The sequence below is a fragment of the Argopecten irradians genome, chromosome 7, assembly GCF_041381155.1.
Source record: "Argopecten irradians isolate NY chromosome 7, Ai_NY, whole genome shotgun sequence".
In the NCBI taxonomy this organism is placed as follows: Eukaryota; Metazoa; Mollusca; class Bivalvia; order Pectinida; family Pectinidae; genus Argopecten; species Argopecten irradians.
In genome coordinates this window covers 33,173,929-33,198,354 of record NC_091140.1, presented here as the reverse complement: position 1 = coordinate 33,198,354, position 24,426 = coordinate 33,173,929, and the positions used below count along the sequence as shown (strand labels likewise).

At 33.6% G+C, this 24,426-nt stretch overlaps 3 protein-coding genes across 6 annotated transcripts; 1 reads left to right on the top strand and 2 right to left on the bottom strand.

Moving 5' to 3' along the window:
* Positions 1-654: 654 nt before the first annotated feature.
* Positions 655-7,733, bottom strand: LOC138328204 (myb-like protein X). 2 transcript variants are annotated; one of them, XM_069274893.1, is made up of 8 exons: positions 7,578-7,733; positions 5,902-6,376; positions 5,446-5,628; positions 4,734-5,041; positions 3,567-3,780; positions 2,800-3,201; positions 2,584-2,703; positions 655-1,923 (listed from the first exon to the last, which is right to left on the bottom strand). In XM_069274893.1, the coding sequence occupies exons 2-8, from the start codon at positions 6,355-6,357 to the stop codon at positions 1,621-1,623; spliced, it is 1,986 nt and encodes a 661-aa protein (XP_069130994.1). In that variant the 5' UTR covers positions 6,358-6,376; positions 7,578-7,733; the 3' UTR covers positions 655-1,620. The 2 variants fall into 2 exon arrangements, with proteins under 2 accessions (XP_069130994.1, XP_069130995.1); XM_069274894.1 differs by having other exon boundaries at positions 4,734-5,038.
* Positions 7,734-9,291: 1,558 nt separating this feature from the next.
* On the bottom strand, positions 9,292-18,766 carry LOC138328207 (uncharacterized). 3 transcript variants are annotated; one of them, XM_069274901.1, is made up of 11 exons: positions 18,492-18,766; positions 18,248-18,290; positions 17,404-17,458; positions 16,612-16,797; positions 15,770-15,955; positions 14,227-14,357; positions 13,633-13,782; positions 13,159-13,372; positions 12,687-12,797; positions 11,254-11,364; positions 9,292-10,238 (listed from the first exon to the last, which is right to left on the bottom strand). In XM_069274901.1, exons 3-11 carry the CDS (start codon positions 17,416-17,418, stop codon positions 9,948-9,950), a joined length of 1,395 nt encoding a protein of 464 aa, XP_069131002.1. In that variant the 5' UTR covers positions 17,419-17,458; positions 18,248-18,290; positions 18,492-18,766; the 3' UTR covers positions 9,292-9,947. The 3 variants fall into 3 exon arrangements, with proteins under 3 accessions (XP_069131002.1, XP_069131000.1, XP_069131003.1); XM_069274899.1 differs by lacking the exon at positions 18,248-18,290 and having other exon boundaries at positions 17,404-17,456; XM_069274902.1 differs by lacking the exon at positions 18,248-18,290 and having other exon boundaries at positions 17,404-17,456; positions 18,506-18,766.
* Positions 17,924-23,808, top strand: LOC138328205 (heat shock 70 kDa protein 12A-like). The gene is made up of 5 exons (XM_069274895.1): positions 17,924-17,985; positions 19,553-19,908; positions 20,562-20,792; positions 21,556-21,712; positions 22,140-23,808. Exons 2-5 carry the CDS (start codon positions 19,573-19,575, stop codon positions 23,192-23,194), a joined length of 1,779 nt encoding a protein of 592 aa, XP_069130996.1. The 5' UTR covers positions 17,924-17,985; positions 19,553-19,572; the 3' UTR covers positions 23,195-23,808.
* Positions 23,809-24,426: the final 618 nt, after the last annotated feature.

The following is a 24,426-nucleotide window of genomic DNA, read 5'->3' as shown; positions in this document are numbered from 1 at the left end:
AATAATTATGATCATAGATTATTTTCTGCGTAAATGGTATCTAATGTGTTTTTATTTCCAATCAAAGACAAATACATACGATTACATGTTTCCGATACAATAAGTAAAATACAGGAACTTAAAATTGAATATGTAAAACCTCATTGGTACAAGTATATGCATTTTACTTTATTGAGAAGTTTGTATAATCCTAAGTTTCAACAATGGGAAACTATTGCTTTTATAAGACCATTGCAACATATTCCTTGTACCAGATACAGATAGGTCAAGTGTACATTTAGTTTTATCTAGTTTAGGTTTGCATCTTCCACGGAATGCTATTTTATTACTAGACGTATTGTAACGAAAACATATGCACGGTATGAAGAAGCTTAAAATTGGGAAATAAAAATATGATACATCATAAATCTTCTCAATGTTGAGAATGATCACTTCTAAACATCTTATTTCTTTCAGTTGAACGTTACAACAAGGAGGATACTGAAAGGTTGCAGTGTAAACTACATTTTAGCAGATTGCAACATGACCTGCACCATGTAAAATCTGTCGAAAACTCATTTTGAGCCCCAGTAATAGAAAAATATATCATTACGTTAATAAACATTAATATAATTAAAACTTGATATATCTCCAATGTACAACACAAACAAGAACTTTGTTTAGCATTACCTTTATTTCCTTTGTACAAACTTTTGGCTATGATATCATTATTCTTAAATCAGCAGCAATGAAATGTAAAAAACACAAAAACAGTCAACTCAATTATATCAGAAGTCAAATTAAAATCACAGTACTTAATGATTCATGTAGAGCGACGTACAGGAACAACACAGACTATACATACCGGGAAATTAGACAATGTAACATAATGTACATATGGAAAACAAACGCCTTAGCAATAAAACGGTAGACATTCAGGAAAAATATGGAAAATTTATGGAAATATATTGACAAAACTTATGGACAAAATTGCGTATTAAGAATTATAAGATTGAAATGAACATTAAACATATAAGATAATGGATCGCCATCAATTTCCAAAGAAGTTGTCTCCCTTCCACTATAACAAACGATGAAATAATGTTTACGCAAAGACAGGGACAATAGAATATGAATAAACACACTAATGTTTTGTTTTTCTACCATTGTTAAATGAACAGAAAACTTTAATTTATTCTCCAATTTAAATCATATGTAAATTAATTTACACCAAAAATATATTATTGCATTTGTTTAGTAATCGGGTAGTAATTTGAAAGCCTTTAAACTATCGTGTTATAACAGTAATATTGAAAACATATTTGAAAGAAAGAAGAATTCAGATATGAGAGATAAACGAACCATGAAGATGAACATATCATCAACCAACATCACATTACATAGGATAACAACACATATATACACCTGACCAGTAGTAAATTCAGTTTCATGATGTCAATAAAAGATAAAAGCAAAACAAAAATTAATTTAACAAATAACAAAAAAAATACATCTTCCGATTGTATCGGCTTATTGCTGATTAAAATTCTCTGATTGCAAACAAAAGTTCCAAATAGTCTTAACTACGTCTATTTGGTTATTTTAATTACTGATCTTAACTGAAGTTAAAGTTTTGGTAGTCTATGTATCCTTTGGAGGCGCCATACCTATGATGGCGCCCTTGCTCACAATGCCTCCCTGGGCGCTCAGAAACACGGCGGGCCAGACACATTGCTTTACCATCTTGCCTTTGGATTGGTAGAACTTGAAGTAGTTCGTGTCACTTCTTGCTCCGTTTTCTACCCATTTGATCTCCATGGGCGGGTCCTGGACAGACATCAGCCATATTAACTCCACACATCGGTCGATGTATTTATCCATAGCTGCAGAAAGTGACGACGCTGATTCCAGCTTCATCTCTTTGATATAGAAGTCCTTGAAAAGCTGAAATGTATTTTATGAAATTTTAATAGTTGAACAATTAAAACTCCAATGTACAAGTGTAAAGAACCTGAATCAATCAATCGGTCATATTTGACCAGTCCTACTGCCTTATTGATCGTAACAGACTTTCTGCAATACATATGGTACAAGTATTTAAAAATTACAAAAAAATGTATATATATATATTTAATACCACAGATGTTAGAACCGAAATATGCATATACCAGAAAGGTATATTGCTCACGGTATATTTCGACTGTATCACATAGTCGTCCCGAATATGCTACAGTAGTGTCGCGTGTAGATGGACAATCACGTGACACTGGGAGCGAATTGTACACAGGTTTCATATAGCATATTCGTCTGCAGTAGACTGCAAAAATTTCGATTGTAATACATTACCAAAGAAAGAGAACAAGATCTATAGTTGTATCACTGAGTTTGTTTACATGTCTTGAAAAATGATATTTTTTATTGAAAGGAAAGTGAGTCTGATTGTAAGGGAACATGTTTTGGTATGAAAAATTATTACATATTAGATACACCTGTCACGAAATTAAAACCCGAATTGTTACCTAGTACTTAATAATTGGCCATTTCAATTTTGTTGACTGATGTTGTCATTAAATTTCAAACCCAATAATCCAATAACATAATTACCTGTTTGATTTGTGGGACAACATTTAAGGCAGTTTCCTTCCGGAAGCTTTGGGCGGATCTTAAAGCGAATGACCACGTCTCAGATTCAATTTGGTTTGCCTCCTCTTTCGCTTTCTCATCCTGAAAATAAAAATAAATAAAGTCAACCTAATTAATATATATTGAATGAGATCAGAAATGCAAAAATGAAGTATATGAGAGTTTTAATGTATGTACCTTGACTCCGGCATCTTTGGTACCTGTGGGTGTGGGTGATCTCGTCGACTCGGGTGCGGCTCCAGATACTTTCGTTTTCTGAACATCCGATGGTTTTCCTTGTTGTCCTGGTTTACCATCTACAGCTTTATTAAGCGGTTTTACAGCTTTACCCGTTGCCTGTAGATTTGTTGAATTGTTAGGAGAACCAGCCGTTCTGTTTGGAGATGGAGAACCAGCTCCAGTTTTAGGTTCTGTTTTGGCTGTTTTGATCTCTGTTTTATTTCCAGTCGGAGGATTCGATTTTTTGTCTTGAGTCGTATTGTTGTTAACGCTGGGAGCAAGACTCACAGCATCCTTCATTCCATTGGCAATTTTATGTAATTGTGCAGTAGCCTCATCTCCACAGAACTTGTAAGCCAGCTACAATCACATTTCAAGTATAGTATTCAAGTATTTGGTTCTGAACTGAACATACTTGACTAGACTAGACATTTTAATCTTAAAACTATATATCATAGTGTAAAATTTCTGATATATTAAAGGGGTTTGAAAGATTTTTTTGCTATAATATTTGATATTAACTTTCGTCAATTTCATATTTCTTATCATGTTTTTTTTTCTGTAGTATTTTTATGCATTTTATGTCGTTTTTAGTTCACAGTTGCAGAGATTCAGAAATTTTGGACAATAGCAACTGTGAAACGAAATCAAATAGGTAATTCAGCATTAAACATTTTGTTATAAGAAATTCATCCCGGGATATATGCGGAATACCAGAATACAACCTTCACAACATCTAAAAGCTTTTGAATGGATTTCAAATCCTCCTCATCGTCGTCGTCGGTGTCCTTTTCCCCAATTTCCTCCAGAGCCTCTGACCATTCATCGTCGTACAATGAGGCGAAGCATTCACCAAGTTTTGTCGGACGGTTTTTATCACTCAGGTCGGCAATGTTAGGGTTGCCTTCCTTCAGTCTGTTACTAGCAATAGCACTCAGTCTGTTAAGGTAAGATGAGGCAATTGAAATTCAACTCGTAATGGATTTTAAACTTTGAGAAGCGTTAGTCAAATTCACTGTTATGTCGATTTTTATATTCACTATGAGAATTATGTAAAATAACATATATCCTCAGTGACCTAATTTCGCGTTGTCGTGCCAACGGCATTTTCAATGCGATTTAATTTTGCGATTTACAGGTACTTCAAAAACGCTTTTCTTTTTAACAATAATTCATTTTTGCGCTTACTAGTCACCCGTTAAATACGCAAAAATAAATCGCGCGCGATTGTAGGTTTATAGTACTTCAAATCACATATATTGTCAAACTAAGTATACATAACAATACTATGTATCCCTTAGAATTCTTACAATCAAAAGATAACTGATTTGTAAAACAAAAATCAAATATGAAATCCATCAGCTTTATAAGAATATCAATAGCAAGTGCAAAGAAATATTTCATAATAGCATTCGAACTGAACAAAGTGGATCATATTTTAGATACATCTTGTATTTCAACAAAATCATGAAATTTATTTGCTACAAAAAAAAAATGAAATAAAAATAGCATTGCAATGTGTTTTACATTTGCCCAAAAATTCAAGGCCTTGTTTCGTAACTGAATTGAGATTTTGTTTTCAAGTCAAGTAAAACGATAAAGAGGGAAAACAAAGCAAAACGCAGTCAAGTAAAACGATAAAGAGGGAAAACAAAGCAAAACGCATACAATGACGAAAAGAAAAAGAAAAAAAACAATCATACATATATAAAATAATTTGAAAATGTTCTAAATAATGACGAATTTATAATCGAAACTCGATATAGAATCTACAATCGGAAACCTTAGTTACATCATTGTTATGAACTGGGAAAGGTATTAATGTGTCGTTAAAATATATTATGCTAGTTATATCTAACATGATATGGTTCTACGTAATACGTAGTCCTGACCTGCTAGTTAGTTCCTCGATGCTTTCCCTCTGGTTTTGGAGTTCGTACCGCATCGTCTCCAGCTCTTTACAACTGATTAGTGTATATCCGTCTGGTGTAATGATCCCGGAGTGTGGTTTATCTCCCCTTTGTCCGTCATTGCTAGTCTTATCGGATTCATTAGTTGAGGATTTATCGTCGGTTGTAGCGCTTTCTTTTCCATTTCCGTCGCCATTGTGACCTTTAAGTTGGTTGGTGTCTTTCTGCTCTGTAGGATTTGTTTGTTGTTTTGATACATCAACTTGTGTAACATGCTTCCTTCGAACCTTCTTCAAGACAAAAAAAGAAAAGATATAAAGATATTCACCTGTAAAGCCAAACTGAAATCTTAATTAGCATTCCTGTCCATCAGAGTGATAAAACGTATGAAAAGGTTATGAAATGAAATGCTGGACAACAACTTGTCATTTTGGTGTGACCATGTGATCTCATTATTTATTATTGCTTACTGTAGACGTAAATATCATGATTTTTGACAGTACAGCCAAAATTCATTTCGAGCTATAATTCGACTTAGTAAAATTAAAACCTACGCATTTCAAGTTTAGTTATTTTCAGTGTTAGCAATTTTTGGTGGTAAAAACATATCAAAAGCTATTCTTGATTCGTGAGGCACATGTAACTTTAAATAAGCATATATCACAATATGTAAGGAATGTTTGGAGTAACTTACACCGAAAGTTTCGAGCAATGATTTTATTCTTCGATGTTCTGCCATTGCTTGTAATGCTTTGTTTTTATCTTTTTTATAAACCTCTTTCAATGACTTTGCTAATGGATTAGAATCTTCTTGTAAATACGCATCGGGACATTCTTTAGTCTTTGAATCATTGTTTTTCTCCCAGTGGTTGATTGCCTGGAAAACAAAACAAATATGTATATTGTGATGAAATGGATAATGCAAAATACAATATCAAACTGATTACAAATTGCAGTTATTGTTATTAACTATACTTATAAATTAAAAAAATATTCAAAAAGAATTTAGAACTACATATGGACTTAAATAAGTATTACCACTATAGCATGCAACTTATACCAATGCATTTGTTCAAATCCCAATAGAATTCCCAATACATTTTTAAATATATCATTGAGAGCTTATTGGTTTAAAAAAAACAATTCCTACCTCGCGTGAGATTTCAGCAAAGATTCGTTTCTGCTGTTGGATCAACTTCTGGTACTCCTCATTGGCTTGTTCAGCATCTTTCTCACCAAGCAAGTTGAGAGCTTCTAATATACTTTTACCGAAGTCTTTTAAATCTTCTGTTTCAGTAGACGGTTTCCTTGATCCTGTAGATGGAGCCATGGAATCAGCTTTATTAGTACTTGGTTCACCAGGCGGAGTTGTTTCCTTAACATCATTTGATTTACCCTTTGATTTCACATCTTCTTTTGCACATTCGCTCGGTTGACTTTGTGGTGTATCAGGAATACAATCAGTTTGCTCCTCCGGTTTAGCAGCAGACGTCCGAGGCTGTTTTACAGCTGCAATTCCCGTTGGATTACTACTTTGTGATGTTTTCCCTTGTTGGTTCTTTCTTTGTTTCGGTGACTTACTCCCCTGGGGCTGGGTGATATCCATGCCACTTTTTTTAGATATCCTAAATGAAACAAATGTCATTTATCGAGAATTTCTGTACCAGCATCGCTTTAGTTTGCATCATGGTAACATCAATATAAATAGGTGGGTTCCAAGTCTTCAAGTCTAATATACTGTAAACACGGAAATTTACGCCAAAGGAGATTTCCGCTAATTACGTGAAGGTCGCTTAATCGGCTAACCCCTTTCCCTTTAATGCTTGCAGAGTATTATATTGTAAATCGACGTTCTTTCGCGGCTATTCAGAGACTCTAAATACATTCAAGTACATGTGGGATTGATATCAGTTCTCGGAGATACCCTTTACTTTAATCGTGGAAATTTCACGCGAAGATGGTAACAGAAGTTATTAGCATCTTAGTCATAATAAAATTCATCTCGGTTTTGGGAGTTATTTTTATTTCCCTTCTTCTGTCGTTGATAGTGAAATGATGCTTAAACTATTAATTGACGAGTAGAGTTTGGGTTTGGTGCATTACTTAATGTTTCTTGCTAAATCATCATAACACATAAACATATTTATACAGTGTAATATAGATGTGTAAACTTCTCAGCATCATACTGGATAAGCATTGATTTTGTAAGAAGCACGAAGTAATGCACCAAACGCAAACTCAACTCGTCAGTTCATAATAACGGTCAAACCTGAGATGATTTTTGAATAAGTAGAAAAGCCTTATAAAGATAATGTTATAAAAGTAGGAAAGAACAGTTTCTTATAATAGGAAGTTGAAGGTAACGGGCGGATGTTCGAATCAATTGAAATATAGGAGTATCCAACCTTAAAATGCAATTAAGAAAAGAAAACAAAGTTCACAATTTGGGACAGGTATCAATGTAAAATATTCACTGAGCAGGGTAAACCCGATAACAAGCATGTAAGGACATGATATGACAGACAATCAATGTATACACGTACTCTTTTTAACCTAATATAAATGTATAGAAAACGAAAGTACTTTTCAAAAATGTAACACATTTAGCCTAGAATATGATTTTTTTCTAAATCAATAAGATACAGAGATATACATTATTATTAGCGATCAAATGATGATTGTAACCATACAAAATTCCATTTATTCAATGTCATTTTCATGTTACTTTCGTTTCTCGTTATCTTAACATAGGACATTGATTTCTATCTAAAATAAGGCACTTGATTAGTATATATCATTAAAATGACACACGTGAATTCTATTTACCTGTTTCCTATGTTGGCAATGAGCAGGACGCAAGTTTTGGAAGCTAATTGATTGTTTTATCAACAAAACGTCTGTCCGATTGAATACATTGAATCCAACACGGAAGGTAAATGTGCAGCGGCAAGTAAAAATCTATAACACGCCTGACCGATTATATGTTAGTAGGTCACCGCTGTTCGTGGTAAACACATAGGCCTATATGATACACACGTACGTACATAATATACCCGTCAAAAGGTCATATATAGCTAGGACCATTTATTGAGATGAAGTATTGGATGAGAAAAAAATGTATCTTTTTCATGATTTATTGTTTACTAATTACTTACAGTAAAATGATATACATTGAATCAAGCTCAACGAACTGATGTTTTCGACTCCATCTGACAAAAGCAGATTCCTTTTCGCATATCTTACTGGTGAAATATCAGTCAATTGTTTATTTCATGAGCATGGGCTCGATGGACACATTTACATTGACCTCATTAGTAAATGCCTGTTTGAACAGTAATCTTTTACCAATAGCTTCCCCTAATGATATTGATGTTCAGAAAAGTTATTTTGTGTTTATTGTATGGTAAACCAGGTCCATAAAATGACATGTCTTTCAAATATTTCTAAAAAATGTCAAAAGTTCATAATCATAAAACTACTTTCGTTATTACAAATTCTGTTTCTGCCTTTTTCTGCATTTGCATATCACAGAGTTATCTGTCCTTACCGGTGGTACTGATTGTTAAGTCATGTATTTTAACAATTTAACGTCATATTTGTCAGGCTGATAACTCTGTAATATGCAAAGACGGACTATTCGTAATCTCTGAGAACTTTCTCCACATCCGTCTTCAAAGTTACTCAGGCTTCTTCGAGTAAGAAAAACTCGAAACACCTCCGAACAGCAAATTAAAATTCTTACCTACAGTTCTGCTTACTTGTCACGATTTCATGATTGTAAGGTCTGTTTGAAAAATCAATATTGACACAGCAACATGCAAACTGTGATTGAATTTAAGTTCAAAATTATTATAAGTATAGTACATAAATTTATTTCCAAATATAAATCTGTATTATAATACATGGATCACGAATGTTGTTTACTATATCGTCGAAACAATTAAACGCCGGAAAATCCACTTATAAATTCAAGGAAGTTCGTAATTAGGATTTCCGATTGATAACAATTCCATTAAAAGTTAAATTACATTAACATGTCACCATATGTATAAAGGATGTGGTCATGTTAATTAATTAAATGTTATTATTTTCGAGTGGATTAAAATTAAATTCAAAGTTTGGACATATCCCTGCAAATGGGTAACATAACTAACCACATGGTGTCAAGGTTTGCAAAGGTCACATATTAAATCATCCCCATTTATAGCTTACTTTATGCTTACTTTATGGGGTTAAATACTAATCCTATGCAGAGTTGTGTTCAACCTAAAAAATGCACGCTTTTACAAAACTAATAATTCATGTTATACGTTGATTGAATATTGGTGGGGATGTTAACGAATGGCGTGTCATTAGGTCCCGAAATGTTTTACCTTGACAATAGGCCTATATAATCATTGCTGATATTCCGGGCATTTTGTTACATGATTTTACAATCTCACGTTGATAAAGTAATTCAACTATTTCAGAATTCTACTGAAGTCCCATCAGTCCCATCTAAAAAGCAGACTCGTACAGATCAAACACGTGACACAAACAATAATGTTTTTGTTTTATTAGATAAATATGTTCACCATCTTACAATCAATCATCTTCATTACAAACTCTGCTGATCACACTAAATATCTGGCCTAATTAAGATAGGCGTTCACTCAATAATTCAATAAATGCATTTGTATTTCAAAGATAAACTTTGCACGCAAACCCGTCGTTATTCAATCTACACCAGGACTAGAAGGGTTACGTTTTCCATTCAGATTTGTCTCATATATAAAAACGAATTAGGATGAATTAACAAATAAAACGACAAATTAAAGCCAAGAATTTAAAAATACATTGATCGCATTAGTTTATAAAGTTGTGTTTTGGTTTACTCACATACATGATACATGTAACAGCAACGTTATCAACATGGATAATAGCGTGTGGTTTAATTATTCAAATTAGATTATTCCTAACTGGAAGTTTACCAGAAATGTAGTGTAGTGACAGAAAACATTTTCTTTGTAGCATTTCGCATCATAATATCGATTTCAACAAAAATGTTAAATGTATACTGTCTTCAGTTTTATCCATAATACATAACTTCATTATGTCCACACCAAACTATTTCTGTTTGTACATCACGTTACATTGGACACCAACCCACGGGGTGGTGAACATGACCTTGCATCTGATGCAACCACAGAATTAATATCACTTGGCCTGAGGAAGAACATAGCCCTTGCTGATGATGGGGCCATCCCTGTGTAGAAGTACTGCGGGCCACACTGTGGTTCGCACGACCTTGCCCTTTATACCATAATAAGTAAACATGTCTGTCCTAACTTTGTCACCTTTGTCTGCCGACATGACGTACATGGGCGGATCCTGCACACTCATTAGCCATACCAGCTCAATACAGCGCTCTATATACTTGTGGATCTCTTGGGGATACTGTCCTCTGGCCCAATCAAAAATGTGACTGGCCTGTGTGCGCTTGTACAACTAAAAAATGGACGTTTCAGCAATGAAAAACAAATTAACTATTTTTCTACAAAACAGATGAAATGGTACATAGATATGTAGCTTTTGTACTACATATAAATCGTAAAAATTGAAGAAGTCATTGCATTTCAATACATTTGTATACTGGTTTACATATTCGTGTTATTGCATTTCAATTCGATTCATCAATGAAAACAACAATTTCATCCAAAAATTCTCTAAAACTGTACAAATTTCTTTACATTGCAATATTCAAACGACGAAATTCAAAACAAAGGCTCCTGACCTAACTATACATGTCACCAATAAGTAACATAACAACCAGGTAAGAAAATTCATTAATACCTGTATGCTAGCAATCCTTTTGTAATGGTTTTCATACTTACATGTAGTCTTATATAACAAATCTTGAGTATTTCAGATTATATTACCGGTATTTCGATATAGAAGGAATGGTATGAATCAATTCTAGCGAGATGAAGTAAAGGATGATTGGATCAACAACGATTAAGCAAAGCTAATATATAACGACTAACAAGGGTGAAGCAATTACAGAATGAATAAAAAAGAATTAAAACAAGGATAGTAAGGACTAACATCGATGGAGCAGAAATGACAACAAGCAGAAAGATTCAACAGGGATGACAAAAGGGTTAAAACGATAAAATACGGTTGAACAAATTGCAGAAATAAACAACCAACATGTTGAAGGTTGAAGCATTAAAGACTATTAAGAGATAGCGATTAACAAATGCGAAGCGATGATAGTTTGCACATAGGTTAAATAATGGCACAAAGATTAACTAGCATAACAAAAGGATGGTAACGAAATGGCAGAAATAATCAACGAGTATGGCAACATGCTCGTAACAATCAAACAAGTGGGAGGCTTTCATGGAAAAAATCAAAAAGGCTATATAACTGATAACAGGAAGTAGCAAAACAAAATAAGACTATTGAAATGATTTATTGTTCAACTGATTATCAAATACAATTATAAATATTTAGTACTTACATCTATGACATCTGGTACACATCTCAGAGCACATTCTTTCCTAAAATTTCTTGCATATTTCTCCGCGGATGAATCCAGAGCTTTATCGCTCTTCGCTTGGTTAACTTCTCTCTGTGATTAAAGTAACCAGATATTAATATGAGTATCTATATATTATATGATAAAATTAACCACATATTAGTCTCACTATGATCAAATTCAGCAGATATCAATCTCAATCTCTCTTTGATGAAAATAACTAAATATCAATCTCAATATATCTATGATTAAAGCAACCAGATATCAATCTCAATCTCTCTATGATTAAAGCAACCAGATATCAATCTCATCAATATCTCTATGATTAAAATAACCAGATATCAATCTCAATATCTCTATAATTAAAGTAACCAGATATCAATCTCGATCTCTCTATAATTAAAGATAAATCTAATTCTATGATTAAAGTAACCAATATCAATCTCATCATATCTTATATCAATCTCAATTCTATGATTAAAGTAACCAGATATCAATCTCAATCTCTCTCTATGGATTAAAGTAACCACATATCAATCCCAATCTCTCTATGATTAAAGTAACCAGATATCAATCTCAATCTCTCTATGATTAAAGTAACCACTTATCAATCTCAATCTCTCTATGATTAAAGTAACCACATATCAATCTCTCTTTGATTAAAGTAACCACATATCAATCTTAATCTCTCTATGATTAAAGTAACCACATATCAATCCCAATCTCTCTATGATTAAAGTAACCACATATCAATCTCAATCTCTCTATGATTAAAGTAACCAATCTCTCTATGATTAAAGTAACCACATATCAATCTCAATCTCTCTATGATTAAAGTAACCATATATTAATATCAATCTCTCTATGACTAGAATTACCAGATATTAATCTCAACCTCTCTGTAAAGTAACCATAAATCAATCTCGATCTCTCTATGATTCAAGTAATCAGATATTAAATACCATCTCTCTATGATTAAAGTAACCATATATTAACCTCGACACATTATTATTGACTTGATGGTTACTGTATATAAGGTGGTAATGAATATTAGAAAATAATAACTTACAGAAATTCTAAAAAGTCTCCTATCATGCACATATGAGTCAAAGACGTAATATCAACTGTTGTATTCTAGATAACACTGGATCCTTACAAGCAATTTAGGATCCGAATTACTTGTAGAAATAAATATAATGTATATATGCATTTTGAATACGGTTTGTAAAGGGGATTGATTTATCTGGTTTTGTAAATTGCTATAAATCATTGACAGCATTCTCTGATTTGATTGAATATGTTACCTGGCCTTACTAAATGCCTATGACAGTTAATCTTAATTGTCAATTTTCATGAAGCAACATTTCGTTTCTTTTATTTCTAAATTTTTTGTTTTATTTTTAATGTGAACTGACCTTACTCCCTCCAGCCGGTGAAATGGACACTTCTAGTACTGATTTTGCAAGGTCCTGCTTTAGATGTTCCAGTTGTTCATTTGCCACATCTGCACAGAACGTTTGAGCTGACTGAAAGTATAAACATTGGATCAATCTTTAGTAGATCAAATGATTAAATGATTACAAAGAACAATTAAATTTGAGATATTATATTTTCTATTTTCTGTAACTGACTTTCTTCTTTTTCCTATCAACTTTCATCTGTCTTGACACTACCTCAGTTTTTGGCTGTGAGTTGAGCATTCACCACTGTGTTGAATGTTGAAGATTCCAACGTTACCAGGAGACATAGCGGACATACTGCAGTCTCCCAAAACACAAGACATTCACACTCATAACACAGGAGGTCATCATAAAATAGCCCTAGCTTGTTAATACAGTTTGATAGCTTAATCAACTGACCGCCCTTACAAATGTATCCATGACTTACGTTTACAACCCTTAGAAGTTCTTCTATAATTTGTGGCTCATCTTCTTCATCTTTTATCTTCAATAATATCTTAAAAGCTTCAAATGCTTCCGACCATTCGTTATCGTACAGCTCTGCAAACTTCTCGCCGATTTTAGTCGGTCGATTCTTATCGCTGAGATCTGCGATGTTGGGATTTCCTTGTGTCACTTGGTTACTGGCAAATCGACTCAATCTGTGGAGGTCAATCACAGATAAAGGATGAAGGGAGATATTAAGGAGACAGAAGAAATATTAAATCAAATAATTTCCTTAAAATTCATCAGGTCATGGTTATTTGGCTATCAGATCAATAATATCAAGATCTAGTTTATATATTTGATAAATAAAGTTGATATATTTGATAAATAAAGTTGATATATTTGACAAGAAATGCAAAGACAGCAATATCCTTCATGTATTTTTTATAGCAGAAACATAATTTGGCATTCCAACCTGCTGGTCATCTCGTCAATATCACGCTGCTGGCTCTCCAGTTTCCGGATCAACTGTTGGTATTCTATCAAAGGCATGGACACCATCGGCCGCCCCTGAATTGTGGATGTCTCTAACGACGGTGGAATAGGCAGAGCTTCCTTCTTCTTACTATTAATAATAACAGTTACAGTATAACACTTGATATATCAAATCATAGCTCTATAAGTAACAGATATCATTTAACAATAGGTATTAAGAATTAATTAGATAATTTACACCAGGACCATATTTTCATGGTTTTTTCCCCAATATTTTCATTGTTTTGAAATGCACAAGGCTTTACAAATTCCCCCATTAGAATATAGCTTTATATAATAAAGAATAATCAGTATGGTTAATTATATAATCTAATATCCAGTGATCATGACTTTGTGCAATGTAAATGTCACTAAGTGTAATAAAATATTGGGCCCTTTTCTTCGTTGGAAATTCATTGTGAAAGCAAAATTTGACGTCAGTAAACAATGATATGATGTTCGAATTCTATGACGTATATTGACAAAATGCGGCTTCTGATGGATTTTTGGAGAATGCTTGACATTAAGATCCTACGTCTTGTCACTGGTATCCATAGCCACATCTGATGGTGGAGGATTGGATGGCTGTTCCAAACCATCATCTCTAGAATTACCACGCCCCATTTTTGGTCTTGGTTCCTTCATGGCATTACCACCAGCCCTTAGCTAAAACATAAAAGACAGTATATTATCACAGGAGTTTGATGTTCTGTCAATAATATATAGTATAAATATATATAAAAATACTCCTACCGCATTTGACCCAATAAGCGCCCGTGTCCCTATAAGCGCCCTTCCCCCATTTTGAAGCCTCGATTTCAATTGCCCAGGCATAAATAAAGACAAAAACTATACAAAATTGTAAAGGTTTGCAATAACTTCGTCTTATTGACACTTTTTCATTTTCTAAATGCCCTGGGCGCTTATTGGGTCGAATACGGTAAATACTATATAAAAACATATAGTATATAGGGGTATTTTTATATATATTTATACTATATGTCATTGACAGAACGTCAAACTCCTGTGATAATATAAAAATAAAGTTTCAACCTTGTAGACTGATTTTGATAAATGATTCCATGATTTCACTTTCACATCATCCCTTAAACATATGAATAATTACTACTGAACAGTAATTTTTTAAATAACATGTTTGACGCAAATATATATCCATTTGATTTAAGTTTCCATGGTTACACAGATGTTTTACATGTTGTTTATCTTTTATTTATATATATATATATATATATATATATATAAGCATTGTTTTCACTTTTTATTAACTTCATTGGGGTATGCAAGAAATTTTGTTTGGAAACTGTGTGAATCCATGTAAATGTAGCAGATTCTCACAAAAGTTTGCAAACAAAATTTATTTCATACCCCGATGAAATTAAAATATAGTGACATCAATGCTTTTAAAGGTGCTCCACCTCTGACAATTGGTATTTTTTCACAATCAAAAACAGGAGCAGACGATTTGGTATTTTTCTTCAGTTAAAAAAGTTACTTAATTTACACCATTACCACCATTGAAAAGATTAAACTTCTAATTTTACTTCAAGTTAAAAATATATAAAAAAAAATAATTAATTACATCCCAAGAAAAATACATAGCACTATATCCTATATGGAAGAAGTACAGATTGCGCATGCACAAAAGGCAAAAAAAATATTTTGTATTATTTTTTGTGTTAATTATAGACATATATATACATGATTAAACATCAATTATTGTTTTAATGATGAATGTCATTTATGCTCTGTCGTCAGTGGAGCATCTTTAATTAATTTTTTAGACTATTTGATAAAATTAAATATATTTTAACGTATGATTCTATTGATTTTCCATTGGATTATTTTTCCAAATCAATATACAATGTTGATGATTCTATTGAGACTTCCTGATAACGTCAGATTTTTTTCTTCAAAGACGTACATATATGTATGTAGAAAAAGAATCGGCTAGTCAGAAAGTCGAATCAATTATGACAACAATGGAAATTTAATTATCAAATTGTGTAACAAATTTCTGATCTTCTTCCTTAAGATGACAAGAAAACTTGCCCATTTACCTGTTCCAGTCTGTGTTTCACTGAAATAAGGTTATGCAGCTCCATTATACATGTAGCTTGTGTTGTGTCCTTTTCAGATTTTATTATTTCTACAATTGATGACTTGGTCTTTTGATGATATTCTACTATCACTTTATCACTGAGTGGTATATTTCCTCGTATTGGAACATTTAGCATTGAACATTTCTGAAATAAATGCAAAAAGACAGATTGAATATTTTATAGTACAAATATATTATTCATTTTATTTATAAAAAAAATATTCTCATATCTCATCATTCAGGTGAAGATTTTTGATGAAAACAGTACATTTTCTGCTCCCAGGGTAGGCTTTGAAAACACCATTTTCAGTGTCATCATAATGCATGAAACATTAAATAATCTTTGTGATGTCACAATAAGGCTAATTAAGGCACTTGTATCATAAACAAATACAAGTTGAATGATACAGACAGGCCTATCTTATAATGGCATATGTGAGAGAAAACCTTCCATCATATCTACAAGTTCATTTAGTCTGACAAGCTGTTAAGTTCTCAATTGAATATTAAACCTGCCAAAACTGGCCTGTGTCTAATTTGGATTTCAGTGTATTCTGGTGTATATATTGCATCTATAGCATTTCCATTCTTTTATCATAAAAGTAATGAAAACCTATAAAATTTAGAACCTTTTTAAACAGATAAATATGCTGATACCGGTGACATCCTATTTAAACAACAGATATTGTCTGGGTTCAACATAACAGGTATATTTTTTTTCTAAAGATTATTTATAAGAAAGTCTTGTACATGTATCAGAGACACAAAAAAGTTGCATCAATTGATATTGAATATACTTACCTCTTTTGGATGGGTTTCATGGAGTTCTTTTGAAAGAAACAGCAAATTTTTATATTCCAGAATGGCATTTTGTATATGAGGCGATGTTGCGTTTCTGTTCAGAAGAGCTTGTATATGGTCCCCAGCATACGTCAATAATTCCTTCTCAAGTGTAAAAGAAGGTGGTGCGCTAGTTTGGCTTAGTGGCTGAAAGTGAACTTTAGTGATTAGAATAAACAGCTATATTTACATTACCACTGCACAGTACTTATAATTACATCATGTATATGTTGCTAATAAGCCCAATGTATGATATTTTCCAGTATTTATATTTGTAGACTATTAGGCTCTGGCTAACGCACACCATTGGCTATGCTAGAACACCCAATGTATGTTACACACCAATGCATGTTAAAAATATGACAACCAATGCTGAAGTATAACTAACATTTAGGAAGCCATATATAAGACAATTACATGAAGTAGACAATTAAATCAGCTGTGTATGGTGTGAATTGTTTTTTTTTCATCTACAGTTATATATGCAAACCTATTTACATGTAATAAATCCACCCAAGGGACAAGAGCCGAGTGGTCTTCAATCTTAAGCAATAAACTGTTACCAGATGTGGTATACAGTTGATTATGAAGCTAATTCAGTATGTAATAGAAAGGCAGCCTTTAGGGCACCAAAACCTAATATACAGTAACTCCATAGAGTAAACTGAAAACTACATTATTATGTAGAAGTACATATGTATATGATTTTTGATTTCATAATGTTTATGGTACTTATGTCGTGCATATGTTTACCTTCTTTGTTGCCATAATTGATGTTGTTACTGATGATGATGTCCTGCTTCAAGCTGAAAATTTATAATAAAATATAAATGTATTCAATGTACATGTACATGAATAATTCAGAAGTACATGCAATAAATGCATTATAAATACTACCTCCATATATACATGTATACTACTGTATGTAATGTTTTGACTTATATTACATGTATATGTACATACATGTTGATTAAACTATACATAAATGTATTTACAGGTACATCTTTGTACAAGGTACAGGTACAATGCACTTACATGTACATGAGATACAGTGTGCATCTGTAATATTAAAATACAAGTGTAACCATATTACATGAATGTTGCATTATGATCATAAACATAAAAATCGCAAATAAATCTGAATTAAATATCTCATTATGCAAGTCAATATTGATTTAATTTAGTTAGTGCACATATGTACCTACACTTGTACCTACTTTATACATTGTACGTGTACAATATTAATGTAACTACAATGTATATAAAGTAAACCCTGTCGAGGGCCTCACTATAGAAATCTACCCCATTGGAGGTGTAATAGAGATAACAAACCAGGTAAGTTATTGCATTTAATCATCCGTATTTTCTTCGGTTTAATTTATAAGCGGTAATTAGAAAGAAAGAGCAATTATAACAGATGCCAATCACGTTTATTTTTCAGCGTGATTCTTAGATTCTTTACACCCAAAACCTTCCTTTATTCGAGGTAACCAGGAAGGTAATCAACTGGTCATGACATAAGATCAAAAATAAATATAAAGGATTGTTTAAAAAGTTGATCATGTGATATTTTTTATGGAATAAAAAGTACTTAACTTATGAACTTCACAAAATTTACAAAAATGTTGGAGGAAATCCATCTGAAATTATACATGATAACGTTTCTAACGGTACAGCAGTTGAAAACGAAAGTAGAAAAAAGTTGTTCTTATTTAAGTAATTTATTTACACAATAACACATTCATCAATTACTTAGACAGATGCAAATCTATTATAGTCAATAAGAATCGTTACAGTATCCATATGATGGCTTTTGGATGATTAAAATGCTGGTATCTTACCTCTATATTTGTACCTGTGGAAACCCCATCGGGGACCTCTTTCTCGAGAATGTCGGCTGTTAGGGAAGGCCTGTCAGTAGGCTAACTACCACTTTCGTTTCCGTTATAAATCCACGGTGATGTTTCTCGGTTTATATCAGATGTCGCGACTACGTTGAGAGAAATACTAGAAATGTGCAAGGTTGCAGAAGTCGCTGGTTCAAATTCCCCAACATTCAGGGAATCCGATTATATTAACTTCCGGTAGAAGACCAGCTGGGGAGCGGTAGTTGTTCAAAACTAAAGAGGCGCCTTAGGGTTTAAATAAATAAACGAAAAAGAATAAATGTAAATGCATTTTAATGAATATACATGTATAATTTATCACCAAATACGGATAAAACAGAAAACATCACAGTATATATATACTGTATATTAAACTGTTTTATTTTAGACCATATAGTTATAAACTATAACTAATATATATAGCGTACACTTACCTACATGTACACGTATGTGCCTAAGTTACATTATTACACGTACAATTAGGCTGAAAAACCTATGATATAGACCTGCTTAGCTGACTCTAGTTTTTCTAGTGACTCTTTGCTTTAATTTTATTTCGTGTTCATATTTTGGATTGATATTAACATTTAATAATGCAGATGCACGTTTTATAGAGGAACCGCGTTTTTCTCATTATTGTATGTGATTGAAACTAAAATGGATTCCATTGCCAATGTTTTTTCTCCAAATGTTATTTCTTTCAACATACAAAGATTCAAGAAAAAATGAGAAGACACGACTATGATATAGTTCACAGTATTAAAAAAAAGACTAAATTATAATCTGATAGTTTACTACGAACTCTACTCATCCCGCCTCAGTCCTTCCTACAATGTATTCCTGATATATTTACTTATAAAGATAGTAAAATATCAATTTATAAAAAGATATATAAATAAAAATGCTGTTAATTCCTTATTATGTTACTAAATGAAAATACTTTAAATGCATGAACATATTAATTACGTATACTGTTTTGATAAAGCTTTGCCTTGCTTTTTTTCTTGATACAATAGGCACATGTACACGTAGCAGTATGGCATCAAAATACGCCCGCCCAGTTGCGTGTGACTCTGAGCGGTTATTCGTAGCTGCCATTGACTTTGGTACCACGTATTCGGGGTATGCGTTTTCCTTCCGACACGACTTTGAGAAGGATCCCAGCAAGATAAACGCAAACCAAACCTGGGTGGCGGGACACCGGAACCTGTTTTCATTAAAAGCACCGACATGCGTTCTGCTGCACCCTGATAAGACCTTCCATTCCTTTGGTTACGAGGCTGAGGATAAGTACACAGAACTGTTTCAGGATGACGAACATGAGGGCTGGTACTTCTTCAAACGATTCAAGATGACGCTACATAATAATATGGTGAGTCTTTCTTCGTATGGTGTTTTATTCACCTTTGAAGTTATCGTGTGGTTTCATCTTTTCCACACGAATCTTGTGTGTGATTCACTCGGGTATGACCTGGTTGATATTTATACAGAACCGCTAACTCTTTCGGAACAGCTGGTTCCAGCCTAGAATTATTTCAGAACAATTCGGATAGATAAACTTTATCAGATTATCATAGAATTTTGACGGTGTCATCTTATAACGTTTGCATTAGCATTTTTTGTTTGTTTCATAAAATATCCACGAAAAGTGTCAAAAGATTAAATGAAAGTAATTATGTAACACTTGTTATCAAAAAAGAATTAAGACCACTTAAGGAAACAATGCACTCTAATTTATAATTCAATACTATTCATACCACAAACTTTTTTAACCGAGTTCAAAGGTTACCTATTAATGAAAAATATCACACTACCACATGTCTGATTAAGACATAGGGAAGTTACATTTGTAACCTTAGCCGAGATTCTCCCATCAGACAGAAAGTGTGAATCACTGATTTCAAAGATTTTTTCATATCCAAGCGAATTGACAAATGGGTCGAACACCATTTTGAATTCCAATAGTATATCAACTTTCTTATGTATATGTTTTTTTCATGGAATGCCTTTTGTGTTATCAAACAGAACTTACGTCGAGATCATATGATCCCAGATATCAGTGGTGAGAAGGAGCTACCCGCCAGGGACATATTCTCACACGGTATAAAGTTTCTAAGAGACCATTTGATAAAGCACGCCAAAACGAAGGGAGTCTATGACGCGATCTCCGATGATCGATATGTCCACTGGGTTCTTACCGTTCCTGCCATCTGGAATGACAGTGCCAAACAGTTCATGCGAGAGGCAGCTCAAAAGGTGGGTGATAATCAAACACTTGCACTTTTGGAATCTCTGTCCTATTAGACATGTACAAATGAACATGTACATACAATGTACATAAATATTTTTGGGTATTTTCGTACAAATCAATACATTATAGGCGCATTTAGTTGTTATTCCGCAAATCCGCGACCCTGGATTTATCGGTCCACCACTCTACCGACTGGGCTAAAGCGAAATTCCGTCAAGCGGGAATCTAGAATGCGACTTATTGTTATTTACACTATCTATGCTTAAAGGCCCACTACCTTTCCGGAGCAAAATTTAAAGGTTTCTTAAAAACATTAATAACAAAAGAAAATATATATCGATGGCTTAAGATGAGGTTACAACACCAAACATATGCAAGATTTCCTGTCTAATGTACGATAACAGTGGAGATTCATTTCGCTGTTTTGCCGTCTAGCGCAGTGATAGTCAACTACCGCGCGGCATTTAGGACGACGGCGGGAAACATAAAACGACCCGCGTTATGAAAATTAACATTTTATTTATTCTAATTAAACAGTTCTGAAGGTGATGATAAGTGTGCTAGTAAACGTATAGTTAATAAATCCTGCGACTCTACAAAATTATTGATCTCGTTTTACATTCCTATTTCAAAAATTAAAAGCCGTTTCGGAAAGGTAGTGGCCCTTTAATTATAACCTGCTACAAATACATGCTTTTGTTTATTGTTATCATTACATATTCGAGCGTGTGTACTAATACTGTTCATTTTGTATTTCGTATTCTACAGGCGGGTATCAAGGAACATAATTTAACTATTGCCTTAGAACCGGAAGCAGCTGCTCTTTACTGTAGGATACTTCCGGTCGAGAAACTCGATGTTGGCGGACAGGCGTCTTTGGGCATGTTTAAACCTGGGACAGAGTACATGGTGCTAGATCTTGGAGGTATGTATAAGCCTAGTGCTTATATAATATGTCAGTCGCATTTTGGTTGCTCTGGTTAGCTTTCTGCGCCATTACCAGTAGCAGGCAGTGTTATGTAGTGATGTGCCAATAACCAACCAATGAAATATCCATGTACCTGACAATCACGTCACATTGATTGGCTTTCATGATCTGATAGGAGGGTTGTTATAATGCTTAATATCCCTACTTTTGCATAGTGTATGCATATGCTTCTAAATATGTTCCGTTAAAGCTTGAAGCATTTTAAACAACTACATTATATTTGTGTCTTTACATAATTTTCAAACCATGTTTATTACAAAATACTGCCATTTTTTCCATCAAACGAAGAAAATAACATTTTCAGAGAAAGGAGACATAATGTTTTATAATAGGTTTTATTTACTCTCTTTATTTACTGTCCTAGGTGGCACAGTCGATATAACCGTCCAAAGGGTTTTGGAAGATGGGAACCTAAAAGAAATATTTAAAGCAAGTGGTGGAGCCTGGGGTGGGACAAAGGTCGACGAATCCTTCCTCCAACTTTTGGTTGAGGTGGTTGGATCAAATGTGATGAAGATTTTTAAAACCAAACATACAGGCGATGAGTTGGAGTTATTTCGGGAGTTCGAAACCAAGAAGAGGACGATAACAGGAGACTGTAGCAGCAAGGTCACACTAAGAATGCCATTCCAGCTTAACGAGACATTTGACGAGGAATTCGGCACCTCACTCAAGGATCACATCAAGCAGACCTGCTTTAAGGGGAAGATGAACTGGACAGGGGATAAACTGAAGGTAGATCCGAACATCATCAGAGGTCTGTTTGAACTGTCAGCCAATAGCATTGTGGAGCACGTCCGGGATCTTTTGAAGGAGGAAGCCTGCAGGAATGTTTCAACCTTTCTGATGGTAGGTGGATTCTCGGAGTGCATTCTTATTCAGGACGCCATCAGGAAGAATTTCCCAGGGAAACGTGTCATCATTCCAGAAGATGCAGGTTTGGCAGTGGTGAAAGGTGCGGTCCTGTTTGGACACAATCCACTCACTATAATTTCACGGAAAGCCAAGTACACTTATGGGATATCAACAACGCGCAAGTTTCAGCCTGGTGATCCTGTTGACAAACGGATCATAGTCAACTGTAGAGAAAAATGCAGCGGCGTTTTTTCAAAACACGTTGAGGTGAATCAAACGGTCCCTGTCGGAGAGGCGCTTGAAACTCAGACGTACACTCCTCTGTATGCAGACTCCAAGAGTGTGGTGGTTAAGATCTTCACGTCCAGTGATGAGTACCCTGAATATACCTCCGACCCTTCATGTAACTACTTAGGAAAAATTGACGTACCATTATCACCAGGCTCGAACGAAAATACTATCATCGAGGTTAAAATGACTTTTGGTGACACTGAGCTTGCTGTAGAAGCTTCAGAAGAAAATGGAAGGCCGTTGCTGGCAACGTTTGATTTTCTGGATCATTGATAGACGCAATTGTGATATACAGACTAGCGAAAAAAGCATTGTATTTCATGTTTAACCATTACTGTGATATAATTCAATGAAACACTAGAAACATGGCATGGCAATACATAGATCATATTTGTACCATATATCTTTTAAAACACGATAGGTTTTATTAAAGTCTGACCTGAACCACGACTTAACCAGACTTACATAAGTAAATTACAGATAGCTTCAGAAGAAGTTACTTTTAAAAAATACCAAGATCAAAACAGAATGCAAATGACATATGGAAAAACGGGTTAATTTAATTTGAATATGTTCCACCAGTGCGAAGAAACAAGTCATATCAAAGTTCCTCATTTTTGTAAATGTCAAAGGAAGTAATGGCGGAAAATGATTCGTTCTTGTTAACGTGGAAAGGGTTGAAGAGGTACATTGTATCATGGGGACTATCCAAATATCTAGAATGGCTAAAAAGGATATTACATATGAAGCAAAGAGAAGAGAGTTTGGTATGGTGTAGGTGGGAGAATATTTGAATGTTTGACATTTGGTTCAATTTACACTGTTCTACCATTTCACAACTGAAATAAATGATTATGTTTTATTAAACATGTAACAAGTTAAATCTTCTTATATCTTGTCTTTGCTAATTATTTTGAAACGTTTAACGAAAAGGATATCACTTATCGTTTAAGGCAAGGGATGCTTAAACTACTTTTTTATTCAAACGGCAAATTTAATTTAGCTTCCTCTTGATTTGTCCTGGAAACATGGAAAGTTTAATTAATGAAAGAAATTAAATTTTGCTGACAAAAACAAACGGAAGTAGCACTCGGATGACAATTTAAGTCTGATGTGAAGATTTTTAACTAATTGTGTAAACCCCAAACGAAATTGGTTGATCAAATAATGGTAACTAATTTAAATTTAGCGTCAGTTATCTGTAAAATCCTAGAAAGTCTCTGTGGATCTGTGATTGGTCAGATTTTGTCCCGGAAATCTTTTACTTTGCTATGATATAGCCTGGGAGTGGATATAACGAAAATACTGAAATTGTAAACTAGCATGCATATTTGACTTTTCATTTTCCCCGAGAACAAGGAGAAAGAAAACCCATCGAAGTGCCGTGCGTTACATAGGACAAGTAAAATGGTAGTACAGACTCGATACAAAGGTATAAAAATTGACAAGAAAAAAGATAATAAACACAAAATGTTATTCAAAAGGGATTGAACATTTTTGACACA